The sequence below is a fragment of the Haliotis rufescens genome, unplaced genomic scaffold, assembly GCF_023055435.1.
Source record: "Haliotis rufescens isolate VD_foot unplaced genomic scaffold, xgHalRufe1.0.p SCAF_8, whole genome shotgun sequence".
NCBI lineage: Eukaryota > Metazoa > Mollusca > Gastropoda > Lepetellida > Haliotidae > Haliotis > Haliotis rufescens.
This window is the reverse complement of record NW_025964372.1, coordinates 43,123,884-43,143,675: the sequence shown is the minus strand read 5'-3', so window position 1 is coordinate 43,143,675 and position 19,792 is coordinate 43,123,884. Positions and strand designations below refer to the sequence as shown.

General features: G+C 47.5%; 1 protein-coding gene across 1 annotated transcript in view; it reads right to left on the bottom strand.

The window, feature by feature from the left end:
* LOC124120238 (integrator complex subunit 5-like) overlaps window positions 1-19,792 on the bottom strand; it is a 30,448-nt gene that overhangs the window by 4,821 nt on the left and 5,835 nt on the right. Inside the window, exons 7-19 of the mRNA XM_048389038.1 lie at window positions 19,574-19,691; window positions 15,883-15,958; window positions 15,088-15,188; window positions 13,897-13,955; window positions 12,600-12,739; window positions 11,798-11,906; window positions 11,319-11,509; window positions 10,524-10,720; window positions 9,893-10,011; window positions 9,266-9,466; window positions 1,730-1,977; window positions 1,521-1,591; window positions 1,065-1,213 (exon numbers count right to left, since the gene is read on the bottom strand). Coding sequence (XP_048244995.1) covers window positions 1,065-1,213; window positions 1,521-1,591; window positions 1,730-1,977; window positions 9,266-9,466; window positions 9,893-10,011; window positions 10,524-10,720; window positions 11,319-11,509; window positions 11,798-11,906; window positions 12,600-12,739; window positions 13,897-13,955; window positions 15,088-15,188; window positions 15,883-15,958; window positions 19,574-19,691 — 1,779 coding nt within the window. The remainder of the gene's footprint in view (window positions 1-1,064; window positions 1,214-1,520; window positions 1,592-1,729; window positions 1,978-9,265; window positions 9,467-9,892; window positions 10,012-10,523; window positions 10,721-11,318; window positions 11,510-11,797; window positions 11,907-12,599; window positions 12,740-13,896; window positions 13,956-15,087; window positions 15,189-15,882; window positions 15,959-19,573; window positions 19,692-19,792) is intronic.

Genomic DNA, 19,792 nt, shown 5'->3' with positions numbered 1-19,792 from the left:
GCACAGTCAGTCCTCTTACAACATGCACAGTCAGTCCTCTTACAACAAGCACAGTCAGTCCTCTTACAACATGCACAGTCAGACCTCTTACCTCTTACAACAAGCACAGTCAGTCCTCTTACAACAAGCACAGTCAGTCCTCTTACAACATGCACAGTCAGTCCTCTTACAACATGCACAGTCAGTCCTCTTACAACATGCACAGTCAGTCCTCTTACAACAAGCACAGTCAGACCTCTTACAACAAGCACAGTCAGTCCTCTTACAACATGCACAGTCAGTCCTCTTACAACATGCACAGTCAGTCCTCTTACAACATGCACAGTCAGTCCTCTTACAACAAGCACAGTCAGACCTCTTACAACAAGCACAGTTAGACCTCTTACCTCTTACAACAAGCACAGTCAGACCTCTTACCTCTTACAACATGCACAGTCAGTCCTCTTACAACAAGCATAGTCAGTCCTCTTACAACATGCACAGTCAGACCTCTTACGACATGCACAGTCAGACCTCTTACCTCTTACAACAAGCACAGTCAGTCCTCTTACGACAAGCAGTCAGTCCTCTTACGACAAGCAGTCAGTCCTCTTACGACAAGCAAGGTGGGTCATCTTACGACAAGCATATAAACGGTCCTCTTACGACAAGCAGTCAGTCCTCTTACGACACGCACAGTCGGACCTCTTACAACAAGCATAGTTAGACCTTTTACAACAAGCATATTCGGTCCTCCTACAACAAGCACAGTCTGGCCTCATTCAACAAGCAGTCAGTCCTCTTACGACAAGCCAGGTGGGTCATCTTACGACACGCATAGTCAGTCCTCTTACAACAAGCACAGTCAGTCCTCTTACAACAAGCACAGTCAGACCTCTTACAACAAGCATAGCAACGGTCCATGCTACCAGGATATACAGACAATCAAAGTCACCGAGTCTGACCACCCAATCATTTAGTCACCTCTTTCAAACAAATATAGGTTGCTGGGGACTTATTCTAATCTGGAATCCAAATGGGGGATCATAAATATACTAAAAGTACTAGGAAAGGCCTGAACTGACCCTCCCGAGACACTGGACAAGACAGCAGGCTGCATCATAATACTGGGGGCAGTTCCTCATTGCCTTCTCACGGCAGTTGTCGTAGTGATTCAGGACAGTTCCCATAATGCATCTCAACACTGGCGACAGGAAGCAGATGACACTGGAACCTGGACAAGACACATGACCTCATCAGTGCTCAGTATTACATAACAGACACAAATTCCTGTTTCATCACAGACATAAATTCCTGTTAAGGCTGTCGATCACACTAAAAAATATTTTCAATCTTAATGAAAGAAGTGAGAATTTTCTAAATGACAACTCTTTATTATCTATCTATCAGTGAAATGAAGATCAAGTTATAAGATGATCAAAAGTAATCGTCAAATGGGCACCCTCTAAATTCCATGGGGCACAGCTTAACACTAAGGAGAGTCTGGTGCCCTTCACAAATGTTTCTATCCCTGTACTCACTGTGCGAGAAGGCGGAGAAGATGCTCCACAGGACCGGGTGTTCCTCCATCTGCCGCCACACCTGCAGGTCCCTGGGGGAGGGGCCGGAAAGAGAGTGAGTGAGTGATTGAGTATGGCTTACGCCGCTTTTAGCAATATTCCAGCAATATCATGGCAGGGAACACCAGAAATGGTGTCTTATCTTATCTTAAATACGTTCCTTGGCCTACCTCTCGAGTGAGATCCTAAGAAACTCCTCCTCTGGCCAGTGTGTGTCGTTGTACAACATATCGGGGGTGGCCCGCTCCACCAACACACTGCTCAGCATCCGCGCTGCCACCTCGTCGATGTTCTGACTTCTTGTCTCCTTCACTTCCGTTTCCATGGAGTCGTACAAACTGTCGTCCCTAGCAACAATTTCTTGGCAACAGATGAGCAGAGCGTCAACAAGACTCTGAACATTGCGAGAAATTTGCTCCTGGAAATAAATAAATAACAGCATGGTCACGATAACTTACAAGGACTTCCAGTCCCATGACCTACCTTGTCTTTTAAATATGTACATTAAATTGTGGTCTGAAGTAATTTTAGTAAAATCTAAATATTTTTTACATTTGTATACTTATCCTGCATTACTCCGTATTGCATTTACTGCTATGTTTGACAGAGAGACGAACTGTGTGAGATCCAGCTGCTGAAGAAAGTTGTCCCAACCAGCCCAGGAGGCAGCGCCCTCTCACAGTCGGCACGTGACCCGGAAGTCATGACGTCACACCAAAAGACATAACTGCTTTAAACATAACATCTGAAACTTCGTGGGGAGGTAGCGTAGCGAAAGGGAGGGAACTTAGACTTCGTAATGCAGGATAAGTATACAAATGTAAAAAATATTTAGATTTTACTAAATTTTTTAACTTATCCTGCATTACTCCGTATTGCATCTTTATCAGACGGCTTGGCCGGTGGGCATACTTGCAGATGTGAACCATATTAAACCCTCGTCAAGGTCCGATGAATCCGCACCGCATACAAGTGATGACCGGAACATCTACGACCATTCCTGTCTTCAGGAAACAAGAGTCGATGCAAAAACGAAACGCCCGAATAGGTAACCGAAATACAATGAGGCGTGTAGCCAAAATATATAACTTACTGAAGAGCGAAAGCGAAACGCAGTAGAACCTAGAGCTAATCTGAGGTGATAAACACCAGAGAGTTCGACGGGCCCCGCTCGGGGAATCGAAGAATCAGCGGCGTCGGCGGCAAAATCTACGACCAATCCCAAGAGCGAATGCGAAACGCAGGAGAGCCCTCTAGGCTGGAGGCAAGGAACACCGGTGAGGTCGACGGGCACCGCTCAGGTACCAGAGAAGCAGCGGCGTTGGCGTCGGCGCCGGTGTCCACATCTACTACCATTCCTGTCGTCAGGAAACGAGAGTTGATGCAAAAAGTAAAACCCGGATAGGTGACAGCAATAGAATGAGTCGGGTAACCCAAAACTAAAACTGACCTAAGAGCGAATGCGGAACGCAAGAGAGCCGTCTCGTCTGGGGTGATAAACACCAGAAAGGTCGACGGGCCCCGCTCAGGGTATCGGAGAATCAGTGGCGTCGGAGATAGATGACCTGTTGGGCTACAACCAGGGACCAAAACTGTGAACGCCGGCGACAACTTTCAAGGCTACATCACGGAAGTAGTGGTTGGTGAAGGCGGTGTCCGATCGCCACGAACAGGCTTCCCTGAACGACGGGATGGAACAGTATACCGTGAAGAACCAGTGTAAATACGATCGCCCTGATCTCATTTTATTTCAGGTAATAGCCTTTGGGGGGAGGGTCCAATCCGGCGGCTCATACGCTTTAAGGATGACCGCCCGGAGCCACAGGGAAAAGTATTCCGGCTGACCAACGACAGCGACGAAGGGGAGACCGGCAGAAAAAGGTGTTTCCTAGACTTGCGGCAGTCTTTAGATCGTAGAATAACCTTCAGTGCCCTTACTGGGCATAATGACGCTCATCCTCATCCTCGGCACCCACACTGGACGAGGGGGGAGGGGACAAGGAATGATCTATCAGGCTGTCCTGGGAGTTGAGTCTTTACGCTGACGTCCCAGTACGGTCCAGGATGAACGCGGCGCCCTGGGTACCGCATTCGAACCGGGCATGGGAGACGTCGAGGGCGTGCTGTACATGGACTCGAGCGGCAGTAGTCAAAACCAGTAGAAACACCCGTCTTCTACTTAAGGTCGAAGAAGGAAGACGAGGGGAGTGGTTCGAAGGGCATTGAAGACCAAATTCAGATCCAACGCAGGCGGTCCGAACTTGGTCTTCAGGTCTTCAAGACTGAACGAGCGCAGCCAGGCCCGTAGGTCGGGAATTTTCGTCTTTCTCCGATCGTCCGGGATGGCCAGAAAGGAGTAGATGGCGACCAGGTATGTGGGGGTGGTAAGCCCTTCAACCGATGGGTGCTACACAAGTACAGAAGGAACTGATCCAGGATCTGCGGTGACGCTGTCATCGGATCCTGGTGTTTGTCAGAACAAAATGCCTGGAACAAGCATCATTTATCAGCATACAGTCCCCCTGTAGATGGACGGTGGGCTGAAGCAATAGCCTTGGTCGCTCTAGCCGAATAGCCCTTGGCTTTCTGCATGTGTGTCATGCAGACGATAACATGCGGGTATGAGGGTGTGGCAACAGACCGTGTGGATGGAGCAGAAGGTTGGACCACACCGGAAGTTCCAGGGGTTGTCTCTGGCTATGTTTCGGAGGTCGATAACCCAACTTCTGGCTGACCAATAAGGCGAGACCAAAGTCAATGGCAGGTGTCGAGTGGCCTGGATCTCTGAAGAACCGTGGGAGGGAGAACCGGAGTCGGAAAAGCGTACGCGCGTAATCCTTCTCAGGAACGATGGAAGGCTTCGACTGCCACAGCGGTCGTATCCGGCACAGGTGGAATGGAAGACGACAGCTGGCCACATTCAGATATGAGGCAAACAGATCTAGGGTTGGGGTGTCGACCGTTTCACATAGTCTGGCCCGAGGCGCCGGAGAGCGTGAGGCGTCGGAGAGCTTGAGGCGCCTGGAACGCCGAAGATGGTGATTCTCGGGGGCGCCGGTCGAGTTTGTGGCGCCGGGAGAGGGGCGAGAACTCTGGGTCCGCAAACACCACACTACGGTGACGTCGTCAGTGGACACGATCAACAGGGCGTGACCGAGAATGCACTATCAGCAAGTGCCGTCCTGGATAAGCATTTATCTCGAGGCTGTTGCTGTGCCAATGGTGTTGATCTCTGGATCACAGGTGGTCACAATGTGGGCTGGCGTGGGCCACTAGCCACTGACAAGGTGGCAGGGGAGGTCGTCAGCAACAGGGGTCTGCGATTGCGTACCGTCGGTACGATTCGGAAAAAGGTGTGATCGCCTGCGAGCCAACCTCAAGTAGACGAAGTAAACCAGCTTCACAATCGACCGCCGGGGCATCGACGTAACCGGGTAGTAGGAAGTCGAGGCAATATGGCCATTGCACGAAGTAATGAGATCGTTTTCATCCCTGAAGCGGCGTATAAGTACTCCTGTTCTTATATCGAGGTGACGATGGAGGACGACAACACGATACGAGGCAGGTATGCAACAGGGGTCAGTGGGACGGCCGAGGGACTTTAAGTATCAAATCGACACTGTGTCCGGTAGTCAAGGCGGAAGATAGGAAGGTGTCGTAGTCGAAAAGATCAAACCGGACGAAGGAAGGCGATCTTTTCCATCCCTTGAACGCCTATAGGCGCTATCGTTCTTATAGCGAAGGGTTGATGAAACAAGGTTCCTCGTGACAGCCGTGTTGGTAGAGGAGGTCTATTGTTTCCAACATCCGTGCATGGATGGACTGCGACAGGCGCCTGGTTGAGTGGTATCACCAAGCGTACAGGTAGACATGGAAACCAATCTGTAGAAATACATGGCACCCCTTGCCATGGTAAGTTGACCTAAATCCGGTCGGAGTTGTTGACAGTCCGAGTACTTGACACGTGACATGTAAATCACTCTGCGCAGTAGCCGAGAAAACCGCCTTGGAGTCGGAACTGAGGTGTAAACTCCACACACAGACAATCCTCAATGAACTGTGTGAGAGACGATCAAGTGGTGTACCCGAGTTTTGCGATAAAACACGGAACCCCATTGGCGTCGTGGAAAACCCGGGGAGCGCCGAGGAAGAGTCTCTCTCAGGAACGCTGGCGCTAGGGTAGGGTAGAACAGCGTTGATGTCTGCGATGTCGACGAAGTAAACTCTTTGTAAGTGGATGTCGTCGTCGAATCTGATACAGACGCTGTTCACATGACGCTCTGTTTCGATGGAAACCCGCAGGTCATCTCTCCGGAATCATAGCGCTTTAAACGACGGGATTATGGATAACGTCTCAGTGGGCAAGTTGAATCAGACCAACTGTCTATTGGTTGAAATGATTCCACCCAGGAAGTAGAACGATAGTCACGATCCCGAAGACCGACGGGAGAGTAGCGAAAGGAGCGGCGACAGTTGTTTCACCATGCTTCTCCGTGTGACGAGTTATGAGACGGCAGCAAGAGAAGAGGGCAGTGGCGCCGGGGAGGCGATTGCCGATGGTGCCCCTTAAGCCGCAGTAGAAGATCGGATGGTCGGCTCGTTGATCTGAGCTTGATAAAGCTTGTTGATCTGAAGCTTGTTGAGCGCCGAAGACATCAGAGGATGCGGAGGCGCCGGAGCGCGGAGACATCAGAGGCGCCGGAGGCGCCGAGACATAAGCGGCGCCGAGTCATCAGCTTATCATGAACAAGTCATGAAGCTTGTTGAGCGCCGAGACATCGGAGGCGCCGAGACATAAGCGGCGCAGAGTCATCAGCTTGTCATGAACAAGTCATGAAGCTTGTTGAGCGCCGAGACATCAGCGGCGCCGAGTCATCAGAGGCGCCGGGAGCGCCGAGACATCGGAGGCGCCGCGTCATCAGAGGCACCGGAGGCGCCGTGTCATCAGAGGCGCCGGGAGCGCTGTGTCATCAGAGGCGCCGGAGGCGCCGCGTCATCAGAGGCGCCGGAGGCGCCGGGAGCGCCGGGAGCGCCGGGAGCGCCGCGTCATCAGAGGCACCGGAGGCGCAGAGTCATCGGAGGCGCCGGAGACATCAGCGTTGACGGTGTTGGAGACCGTGAACGGTCTGGGTCGTGCCAGGGGAGGCAGACTCTACGCTGGGAGCGCTGGAGCCGCCGGTGGAGTAGGAGACCGTGAACGGTCGTATGTCGTGCCATGGGAGGCAGACTCTACGTTGGGAGCGCTGGAGCCGCCAGTGGAGTAGGAGACCGTGAACGGTCGTATGTCGTGCCATGGGAGGCAGACTCTACGTTGGGAGCCGCCGTGAAGCTCCGCTGAGCGCTGCTGCCGTCAACGTAGGTGGGGGTCGACGAGCACGTTGAGCGAGGTGTGTCCTGGATACTCGCATGAGCTGAAGGATCACAGCGACGAATGACTGCAACATCGGCACTGCCTTGTGAAAGTACAGGGCGTCGTACAATCACGGCAGAAAGGGGCGGCCCCGACCAGATTTGTTCCCGCGGAAACAAGTGCAGCGAGGCAGAAAATCTGGAATTTAAGCAAAACATAACTATGTGGCAAAGCCACAAAGTGCGGGAAGCATAATGTGTGGCCAATCACAAAGTATGGGAAGCATAAAGTAACTCAAAAACAGTATATTTTATTAAAGTTTATGAGATAAACAAGTACGCTAAAAGGGAGCGAAAAGGCAAAGCCTTAAGCAAACACGTAACCATGTGGCAAAACCACAGAGTACGGGAGACATAATGTAACTCATAAACTTCGTATTATATTGAAGTTTATGAGAAGAAACAATTACGCTGAGCGGTAGCGAAAAGGCAAGGCTTTAAGCACACCAAAACAACATACATAAATGTAATGTATTACCCAAGCCAAAGAGAGAATTCAAAACGCAGAACACGACATTACGTGGCCACGTGGTGAATGGCCAAAATGGCGGGAAAGAAAACAAAATGGCGGGAACAACATTGCGCCCATAAATTACTGTGACGTGAGCCACAGACGAGCGATAAACGTTACAATTTACGAATGGGAAGACCCTAAGGTCACGGCCCATAACAGGTAACAATGTAGCAGCATATAATGAATGTAGAAACACGCAAAATATAAAAAACAAATAATAAGCTTTAATTTCCACAAGGGATACAAAGTACGTCCGTCCGTGGAGGTGACAAAGCAGTTATGTCTTTTGGTGTGACGTCATGACTTCCGGGTCACGTGCCGACTGTGAGAGGGCGCTGCCTCCTGGGCTGGTTGGGACAACTTTCTTCAGCAGCTGGATCTCACACAGTTCGTCTCTCTGTCAAACATAGCAGTAAATGCAATACGGAGTAATGCAGGATAAGTTAAAAAATGTGGCTTATCAGAGGAGTGAGTGAGTGAGTGAGTTGGGTTTAACGCTGCTTTTAACATTCTTCCAGTTATATTGTGGCATGTCAGCTTAATGTAGGAGGAAAGCCCGAAATGATGCAGGTCTCAGACATTTACGACTTCGGTGAAACCCATTGGCACAGTTATGGTGCTGACAAACCTAGAAACATAATCGGGGCAAACCAGGATTCGAACCCACAATCATAGGTTTCTGGTGTGCCCAAGGGACGCAACTCTGCACAGCGAATCGCAGCGCCTTAGACAACTGCGCAACCCGTGCCCCCTTATCAGAGGAAGTGAAATAGGGTTTTACGTTGCATTCAAGATCATTGCACTTTGAAAGCGATGTTTATGCAAGCATGTGTGGCTGCTTGTACTAGCCCAAACTAATGCCGGTTTTATAGATCTAGTCCACTGAGATACCATGTCGCAGTTTAACATGGATACTCCACCCAGACACAGTACACTGACTCCGAGCTGACCAGTCCTTGTTTTAGCCATTCAATGCCGAGCGCCAGTCAGGGTCACAAGAAAAAACATCCTGTAACGACTTTGGGTATGACACGGCTGGGGATCAAACCACCACCTTCTGCTCTCCAGGCAGACACTCTATCCACTTTTGGAGGCAGTTCCTGATCAGAGGAGGTGAGGTGAGGTGAGGTGAGGTGAGGTGAGGTGAGGTGAGGTGAAGTTGGGTTTAACGTCGCGTCCAAGATTATTGCACTTATATAGCGACATGCATGTACATGTATGTGTTTGTGTAGCTGCTTGTACTAGTCCGGACTGATGCCGATTTATAGTGCTAGCTCACTGAGATACCATGCCGCAGTTTAACATGAATATCCCACACAGACACAGCATACTGACTCCGAGCCGACCAGTCCTTGTTTTAGCCCCTTAATGCCGAGCACCAGACAGGGTAACAACAAGACCATCTTTTAACGTCTTTAGGTATGACGCAGCTGGGGATTGAACCTGGACCTTCCGCCCTCTGGGCGGACCCTCTACCACTAGACCACGGAGGCAGTCCCTGATCAGAGGAACCCATTAGTGATTGATAGTGTGATGCACCCTCATGTTCAGCCAAGTTAGAGTTGGAGTAGATCTTACCAGGGCCTGTCCCACAAAGTGGTCTTAGTGTTACCTACGACACTCATCCTTGAACTTATGGCCGATGATGCACTCGCTAAGATGTTGAACTGGGCCCTTGGAAAATCAATTATCATCACTAATATAAATCTATTTATCATATTGGACAGTCACTATTGACCATGAAGACATCAGCATCCATTTGTCTTAGGTCAAATTTTCTCACCTTTGAATAATTATTTTTGATTTGCTGTGGCTTGAGACCTTGACCTATGACCCCTGCATGGAAGACACTGGATGAAGTCTTTGGCAAGGTCATGGACATCGCCCGCTGTTGGTTTTCTCGGAACAAGGAGACATTGTCTTGAGATTGCAAACTCTTTTTGGATGTGGAATCAAATTTTCCTCCAAACAAAAAACAGTTCTCCTGCAAAAGAACAGAGAACATATATTATAGTTGTTGTTAATATTCCAGCTTTATGATGTTGGTCTGTAAATAATCGAGTCTGGACCAAACAATCCAGTGATTGACATCTCGAGCATCAATCTACACATTTGGGACACGATGACATATATCAACCAAGTCAGCGAGTCTGACCACCCATTAGTCGCTTATTACGACAAGCAAAGTCGCCTTTTACGACAAGCATGGGTTGCTGAAGAACAATTCTTACCCGGACCTTCTCTGGTCTATCTTGTTTGCAAACAATGAAAATATTTCAGCTTGATTGATAAAACGTAAGTCTGCAGATGGATAATTTCTTGTTCAAATTGAGCATACTTAAGTGAACAGCTCTGGAGAACAATGACCTTGACATATGTCAAGAGTCAGAGGTGAAGGTTGAAGGGTTACCTGGGAGGTTGCGCCTTCTGTCAGGAACTGTATCAACATACACTGTGCTGAACAATGGCGGTGGAGCTGGCGGAAACAGCTCTTACATAGCCGGACATTTCTTAAAGTTTTGGCATCATCTGGCAAAGGAAAGGATAAGAGATTGTCAGAATGAAATCCCTTGAAAGAGGACAATGTTTGAGTCTAGCATTTACCTGTATACTGCAGCATAGTGAAGGTGAGTCTAGTATTTACCTGTATACTGCAGCATGGTGAAGGTGAGGCAAGTATTTACCTGTATACTGCAGCATACTGAAGATGAGTCTAGTATTGACCTGTGTACTGCAGCATGGTAAAGGTGAGTCTAGCATTTACCTGTATATTGCAGCATGGTGAAGGTGAGTCTAGTATTTACCTGTGTACTGCAGCATGGTGAAGGTGAGTCTAGTATTTACCTGTGTACTGCAGCATGGTGAAGGTGAGTCTAGTATTTACCTGTATACTGCAGCATGAAGGTGAGGCAAGTATTTACCTGTGTACTGCAGCATGGTGAAGGTGAGTCTAGTATTTACCTGTATACTGCTGCATGGTGAAAGTGAGGCAAGTATTTACCTGTAAACAACAGCACAGTGAAGGTGAGTCTAGTTTTTACCTGTGTACTGCAGCATGGTGAAGAAGGTGTGGGTGAGGTTGGAGCAGAGACAGATGAGGACGGGGGTGTGGAGCGTGAGGGGGATCTGGATGTGGCTGAGGATCTGCAGCACGGTGGAGGAGATGTCCCGACTGGGGTGGAGCAGCAGCTCTGACAGGGACAACAGGTGCTTCTCCAGACACTTCCGCAGCTGGGAACTACAACAACGGACACACACAAGTCAGTCCCAAAATAGCAGGCACTGGATTGCCTTAAAATCGAAATTTAACAAATAACAATTAACAATGATTGACTGATGTTTTAAGTTATTTTGAGCAACATAACAGCTACATCACGGCAACCTGTAAATAAGTCTCAGCCAGGAAAACTGGTGGTTGATAGGATGAACATAACTCTATGCCTTCAGGGCAGGATGACACACTGTCATCCAGGTAACATGTTGTAGATCCCATTTAGTCAGCTCTTGAAATAAGACAGGGTACTGGAGAGTTGTTGTTCCCTGGAATCCCGACAGGGATATTCGTGAGTTCGTGAGTGAGTTCGTGAGTTCGTGAGTGAGTTCGTGAGTTCGTGAGTGAGTTCGTGAGTGAGTTCGTGAGTTCGTGAGTGAGTGAGTGAGTGAGTGAGTGAGTGAGTGAGTGAGTGAGTGAGTGAGTGAGTGAGTGAGTGAGTGAGTGAGTGTGGTTTTATGCTGCTTTTAGCAATATTCCAGCAATATCACAGTGGGCTTTACAAATTGTACCCATGTGGGGAATTGAACCCGGGTCTTCAGTGTACATGGGTACAAGCCATTACCTGGTGGTCTTTGTCTTGAAGGACGTTGTCTTTTTCTCCCATTGGATGAGGAACAGCAGATTTTTTAGAAGTCGGAGCTGATTGGTTGATGTGTGAGGTTGTAGCAGGTCAAACACGTGTCGCATGGTTGTTGTAATCAGGTTCGGAATGCCAATCTCTATTCCCTTCTGCAGTCTGAGAAACACTGTGGACTACAAAGGATACAGTGTCACATGGCATCAAACATGGCCTCATGTTGGTAACATGTATGCATTTCTTCCTTTTTCTTTTGATCATTATGTGGAAACAAAGTTTCCAGCTTCTAAAAACAATTCACCCAAACACATGCCAGCATCACCATGGTCACCAGGCAAACAAAATTTTCTATGTGATTTCTGATTAACTTCTTATGACAAATGTTTCAAACTGGGCTCCCTCATTATTAAAAGTGCGCTATTACTGCTGATGTTTCTCAATGTAAAAAAGCAGAGATACTGTACCTGCATTGGCCGAACCGACTGAGCTATGACTCCTGACAAGATGGTGGCAGCACAGGACTGGCCAGAGTACAGAGCAACGAACGTCAAAATCTGCTGCACCCATAGATGGCTGGAATCAGACAAGGGAAATATTGATTCAGTAGGGTTGTGATGTCCTCAGCTAACACATCAAACACAACACAAACACATATTCTGTCATTGCACATTATTATAACCAACATCACTCACAGTCCTACAGTTGATGCTTGTTATAACGAAACTAGAAAACTCCACAAAGTTCTGTAGCTCACCTGAGTGAGTGAGTGAGTTTTATGCCATTTTTAGCAATATTCCTGGCATATCACAGCAGGGGACACCAGAAATGGACTTCACACATTGTACCCATGTCAGGAATCGAACCCAGGTCTTCGACGTGACGAGCGAATGCTTTAACCACTAGGCTACCCGACCTAAGCATAAGATATGTTAGCGGCTACATACTTCTATTTTCTGACCACATATTCATGTATTTGTTTAGATTTGCTGACTTCATTCATTACTTACAATATAGCAAGATGTGGTTTGAATAGAAATACAACCCTTTCATATATCTTATCTGGTGTTACCCACCATGATAGCACTGCATGCAGCGTAAACCTATATTGTAATCACTCACCCTTATGATATGGGTTGTTTCTTACTTAATATTTTCTATAAGTATAACCTTAGATTAAACCCAGGTCTTCGGCGTGACGAGCGAATGCTTTAATCACTAGGGTACCTCGCTGCCCCGGCAGCAACTGAAGTAAGTGTGTGTTCTCACCTCTGCCCCTCGCTCTCTATGAGGAGTTTGAGAAGTCGGTGGACGTCCCCGGCCAGTCCAGCAAGTAGCGGCAAGTCCTGGTTGGGCATGCTCTTCTTCCGGGAGTGAATCGTGTGTTGGATTTCATAGATCAGCTTATCCTAGAACACAGACATGACAACATAATAAATCTGAGTCACTATGTTTGGTCGGTCTGTATTTCAGCTATATAATAACAATCTGTAATTCTGGATGCGACAAACCAGTGATTGATATTATGAACATTGTCCCACTCATGCGGGTGAGGTGAGGTGAGGTGAGGTGAGGTGAGGTGAGGTGAGGTGAGGTGAAATGGGGTTTACCATCGTGTCCAAGATTATTGCACTTATATAGCGACGTGCATGCACGTGTATGTGTGTGTATGTGGCTGCTTGTACTAGTCCGGACTGATGCTGATTTATAGAGCTAGCACGCTGAGATACCATGCCACAGTTTAACATGAATATCCCACTCAGACACAGTATACTGACTCCGAGCCGACCAGTCCTTGTTTTAGCCCCTTAATGCCGAGCGCCAGACAGGGTAACAACAAGTACCATCTTTCAACGTCTTTTGGTATGACGCGGCTGGGGATCGAACCCCGGACCTTCTGCTCTACCATTAGACCAAGGAGGCAGTCTCCCACGCATGCAGGGTATAACCTATGAAGGCTGAGTATATAATATGGACGTAATGTATGGTCAAGGAAGCATTACATAAGCAGAAGTATCTTAAATTTACGTTTAGAAGCTGTGACATCAACGAAGACTTGATGGACTTATTAATGAGTGAGTTTGGTCTTATGCCATTCACCACTTTAGTGAAACTCACAAGCACAGATATAATGCTGACAATCCTAGACACATAATCAGGGCAAACCTGGATTCAAACCTATGATTATTGGATTCTGGCACAACTTAGGGATGCAATTATTTACCATCAGTTCATGACAGACCTGACCATCAGTTCATGACACAACTCACCATCAGTTCATGACAACTCACCATCAGTTCATGACAATTCACCATCAGTTTATGACCACTAACCATCAGGTCATGACACATCTCACCATAAATTCTTGACACAACACACCATCATTTCATGACACAACTCACCATCATTTCATGACAACTCACCATACACACCATCAGTTCATGACACAACTCACCATCAGTTCATGACACAACTCACCATCTGTTCATGACAACTCACCATCAGTTCATGACACAACTCACCATCAGTTCATGACATCTCACCATCAGTTCGTGACACAACTCACCATCAGTTCATGACACGCATCCTGGACTTCCTTCACTGGACAGGTTACCTCCATTCCATCTGATAGAACAACACTATACTCCATAAACTCAAGAATACAGGTTGTCAGTGACAACAATTCAACTACAATACATAACGATACATGGACAATCTCACATCTAGCAGTCTGGTAAAGTTAAGATATCCAGTAACTTGATGAGATGAATATGCCGTTTGACTAGAAGAGCCAACTATTTATTTTTTAAACTTTAGTCTCCATGAAAATGCCAGAAAATGTTCTGTTAAAGGGATCAGTTCAAAAGTTTGATGTCGGATAAAAAACGTAATTCCGTAAGTTTTGAGACACACCCCCAACCCACTAACCCCCCAAAAACTTCAACCTAAAAGTAGAAGCAAAGTGGCTTCTTTTATTGGCTGAAGATTATTTACAAGGTGTTGACAATCATTTGTAGGGGTTTTGAAGATCAAATCTGCCATGTTATATCACACACACTCGATGAATCTACCACCATTGCTGGCTATGATAAAACCCTACTTTGTGGAAAGAACGAATGTATTTAACGAAACTTCTAACAGCTTATGAATATAAACAGTATAAGAGTTTTTCTTAGTTTTGTTGCAATATAAAACATTGAGAAATGAGGTACAGGGTCAGTTGATTTTACTGACTAGCAAGGCAACTTGAGGAACTAAGATTTTTATCTGACATCAAACTTTTGAACTGGTCCTTAAATTATGCCAACAAGCTACAAACTTTCCAGTGACACACGATTGTTCAGTGTTCAATTTATTTACTCAAACACACATTTTCTTGTGTTTTACTAATGTTGTAATGAAATAAAAGTGATGAATCAGAGTGAGTGAGTTGTGTTTAATGCTGCTTTGAACGTACTCAGTTATTTCACGGTGTGTCAGCTTGATGCGCGAAGAAAGCTCAAAGTGATGCAGGTATCAGACTCACCACCATGGGGTATGGTGCTGACAAAACAAGAAACATAATCGGATCCGGGATTCCAACCCATGACCACTAGTGTCTGGTGTGTCCAAGGGACACAACTCTGCACGGCAAACTGCAGCGCCAAAGACGCAACTTGGCCACCTGTGCCCCTAATGAGTTAGAAGGGTATTTGTTAGGGGGAGATTCAGTATTTCAGCCTCGCTGTGGAAATGTGCAGTCACTGATTATACCAACCTTGTTGTTGTTTAGGAGCAGCGGCTGTGATGAGGAACTCCACTACATCGTAACCGCCAACATCACTCTTCACCGCCAAGTGGACCACGAGACTCAGCAGGCTGCAACACAGTGAGTGAGTGAGTGCACATTGTTTTACGCAACTCAGCTTTGTTCCATGAGACAGGTCACACATTTCAGTCAGGTCTTGAGGTGTTTACGACTCCTTATTTTAATAGAAAAAGGAATTATAACCCAGAGAGTCAAAGAGTAGGGTTTCTGGGCCCTGTTCCACAAAGCAATCTAAGCGCTAAGATGATTGTAACTCCCATACTTTAACATAGGCTTACAGTAGTCGTAGCACTAAGATAGCTTTGTGGAACGGGACCCAGGGTCCCAGAGCGGAGTGGAGCGGAGTGGAGCGGAGTGGAGCGGAGTGGAGCGGAGTGGAGTGGAGTGGAGAGGAGTGGAGTGGAGTGGAGATGAGTGGAGTGGAGTGGAGTGGAGTGGAGTGGAGTGGAGTGGAGTGGAGTGGAGTGGAGTGGAGTGGAGTGGAGTGGAGTGGAGTGGAGTGGAGTGGAGTGGAGTGGAGATGAGTGGAGTGGAGTGGAGTGGAGTGGAGTGGAGTGGAGTGGAGTGGAGTGGAGTGGAGTGGAGCGGAGCAGACAGGAGAGGAGTGGAGAGTAGTGGAGAAGAGAGGAGCGATAGTGTGGACACTTTCATGACGACTACAGAAGAAAAGTACCGTGACCGATGTGAGGGTTAGCTTGGGGCAGAAGCACATATATTTTGAGTAGCATATAAATCAGTACACACCTCTCGTATTCTTTTAAGTTTGCCATCTTCCACTTGGAGAATTGGCTGTGAAGTTTGTTGAGTACTTCAGGTGTCACTGAGGAGAGTCAAATTCACATGGATCACAGTGAGCAGGCATGTAGTTACTTCCTTTCAACCACGGCTAATAATGGATTGCCGACGACAGTAAGAGACAAATCACGTGTTGATCAGTTAAAATAATGCAAACAATTACCTGAGAATCTACAAGGAGTTATGATAAAACTGAATAGGTAAATTGGCTTACAATTATCTTCCAGACAGTCAGGCAGGTGAAGGAAAATTTCATGCAGCCCGACAAAGTCACCAGCCTCAGGCAGGCAGTTATTACTATGCAAGATAGCTCCTTGAACTTAACATAACTAGTCCTGCTTTCTTTTTGAAAATCCGTGCACATATATCTATTTTCTACCATTTAGAGTTTGTGTTTCATACACAATTACTGACGTACATCAGTGTGTGAGTTGTGTGAGACACTGCTTGATCAGTATTTCAGTCAGACATTTACAACATTTGTGAAACTAAAAGGTCTGGGCATGTTGCCAACAACCAAGAGTTTTAATCAACATAAATGTGGGATTCAAATTCATGATCTTAGGATCCTGGTATCACTAAGGGGCGCAACTCTGCACAGTGATTTGTGAGGTCTAAGCCCACTGGGTCACTCGCACCCCCAGCCTAAACACCTGAAGGCTTACAGGCTTTGATTATGCTCATACCCCTAGCCTAAACACCTGGAGACTTACAGGCTTTGATCATGTCCGTACCCCCAGCCTAAACACCTGGAGACTTACAGGCTTTGATCATGTCCGTACCCCCAGCCTAAACACCCAGAGACATACAGGCTTTGATCATGTCCTTACCCCCAGCCTAAACACCCGGAGACTTACAGGCTTTGATCATGTCCGTACCCCTAGTCTAAACACCTGGAGACTTGAAGGCTTTGATCATGTCCATACCCTAGTCTAAACACCTGGAGACTTACAGGCTTTGATCATGTCCGTACCCCCAGCCTAAACACCTGGAGACTTACAGGCTTTGATCATGTCCATACCCCCAGCCTAAACACCTGGAGGCTTACAGGCTTTGATCATGTCCATACCCCCAGCCTAAACACCTGGAGACTTACAGGCTTTGATCATGTCCATACCCCCAGCCTAAACACCTGGAGACTTACAGGCTTTGATCATGTCCATACCCCCAGCCTCAACACCCGGAGACTTGAAGGCTTTGATCATGTCCATACCCCCAGCCTAAACACCTGGAGACTTACAGGCTTTGATCATGTCCATACCCCCAGTCTAAACACCTGGAGACTTACAGGCTTTGATCATGTCCATACCCCCAGCCTAAACACCTGGAGACTTACAGGCTTTGATCATGTCCATACCCCCAGCCTAAACACCTGGAGACTTACAGGCTTTGATCATGTCCATACCCCCAGCCTAAACACCCGGAGACTTACAGGCTTTGATCATGTCCATACCCCTAGTCTAAACACCTGGAGACTTACAGGCTTTGATCATGTCCATACCCCTAGTCTAAACACCTGGAGGCTTACAGGCTTTGATCATGTCCGTACCCCCAGCCTAAACACCTGGAGACTTACAGGCTTTGATCATGTCCGTACCCCATGTCTAAACACCTGGAGACTTACAGGCTTTGATCATGTCCGTACCCCTAGTCTAAACACCCGGAGACTTACAGGCTTTGATCATGTCCATACCCCTAGTCTAAACACCTGGAGACTTACAGGCTTTGATCATGTCCGTACCCCTAGTCTAAACACCTGGAGACTTACAGGCTTTGATCATGTCCATACCCCCAGCCTCAACACCCGGAGACTTACAGGCTTTGATCATGTCCATACCCCTAGTCTAAACACCTGGAGACTTACAGGCTTTGATCATGTCCATACCCCTAGTCTAAACACCTGGAGGCTTGAAGGCTTTGATCATGTCCATACCCCTAGTCTAAACACCTGGAGACTTACAGGCTTTGATCATGTCCATACCCCTAGTCTAAACACCTGGAGGCTTGAAGGCTTTGATCATGTCCGTACCCCCAGCCTAAACACCTGGAGACTTACAGGCTTTGATCATGTCCATACCCCTAGTCTAAACACCTGGAGACTTACAGGCTTTGATCATGTCCATACCCCCAGCCTAAACACCCAGAGACTTACAGGCTTTGATCATGTCCGTACCCCTAGTCTAAACACCCAGAGACTTACAGGCTTTGATCATGTCCATACCCCCAGCCTAAACACCTGGAGACTTACAGGCTTTGATCATGTCCATACCCCCAGCCTAAACACCCGGAGACTTACAGGCTTTGATCATGTCCATACCCCCAGCCTAAACACCTGGAGACTTACAGGCTTTGATCATGTCCATACCCCCAGCCTAAACACCTGGAGACTTACAGGCTTTGATCATGTCCGTACCCCCAGCCTAAACACCTGGCGACATACAGGCTTTGATCATGTCCATACCCCTAGCCTAAACACCTGGAGACTTACAGGCTTTGATCATGTCCGTACCCCCAGCCTAAACACCTGGAGACTTACAGGCTTTGATCATGTCCGTGCCCCCAGTCTAAACACCTGGAGACTTGAAGGCTCTGATCATGTCCGTACCCCCAGCCTAAACACCTGGAGACTTACAGGCTTTGATCATGTCCGTACCCCCAGCCTAAACACCTGGAGACTTACAGGCTTTGATCATGTCCGTACCCCATGTCTAAACACCTGGAGGCTTACAGGCTTTGATCATGTCCGTACCCCTAGTCTAAACACCTGGAGACTTACAGGCTTTGATCATGTCCGTACCCCTAGTCTAAACACCTGGAGGCTTACAGGCTTTGATCATGTCCGTACCCCTAGTCTAAACACCTGGAGGCTTACAGGCTTTGATCATGCTCGTACCCCATGTCTAAACACCTGGAGGCTTACAGGCTTTGATCATGTCCATACCCCCAGCCTAAATACCTGGAGACTTACAGGCTTTGATCATGTCCATACCCCCAGTCTAAACACCTGGAGACTTACAGGCTTTGATCATGCTCGTACCCCATGTCTAAACACCTGGAGACTTACAGGCTTTGATCATGTCCGTACCCCCAGCCTAAACACCCAGAGACATACAGGCTTTGATCATGTCCGTACCCCTAGTCTAAACACCTGGAGACTTACAGGCTTTGATCATGTCCATACCCCCAGTCTAAACACCTGGAGACTTACAGGCTTTGATCATGCTCGTACCCCTAGTCTAAACACCTGGAGACTTACAGGCTTTGATCATGTCCGTACCCCCAGCCTAAACACCCAGAGACATACAGGCTTTGATCATGTCCGTACCCCCAGCCTAAACACCCGGAGACTTACAGGCTTTGATCATGTCCATACCCCTAGTCTAAACACCTGGAGACTTACAGGCTTTGATCATGTCCGTACCCCTAGTCTAAACACCTGGAGACTTACAGGCTTTGATCATGTCCATACCCATAGTCTAAACACCCGGAGACTTACAGGCTTTGATCATGTCCGTACCCCCAGCCTAAACACCTGGAGACTTGAAGGCTTTGATCATGTCCGTACCCCTAGTCTAAACACCTGGAGACTTGAAGGCTTTGATCATGTCCATACCCCTAGTCTAAACACCCAGAGACTTACAGGCTTTGATCATGTCTGTGGTGAGCACCTGCAGCAACATCTGCGACATGGACGCCAGCTGCAGCAGGAACGGCACAGTCTTCACCTTCATCACATCACTCTCGCCACATAAACTCTCCTGAAACCAGTACAGTCAAACATTATCCCTTCAAAAGTTCACAGTTACTTTTTGTAGTTTATTTAATCAAAATAGAGCTGTTGGGCAAATAAAAAGAATTA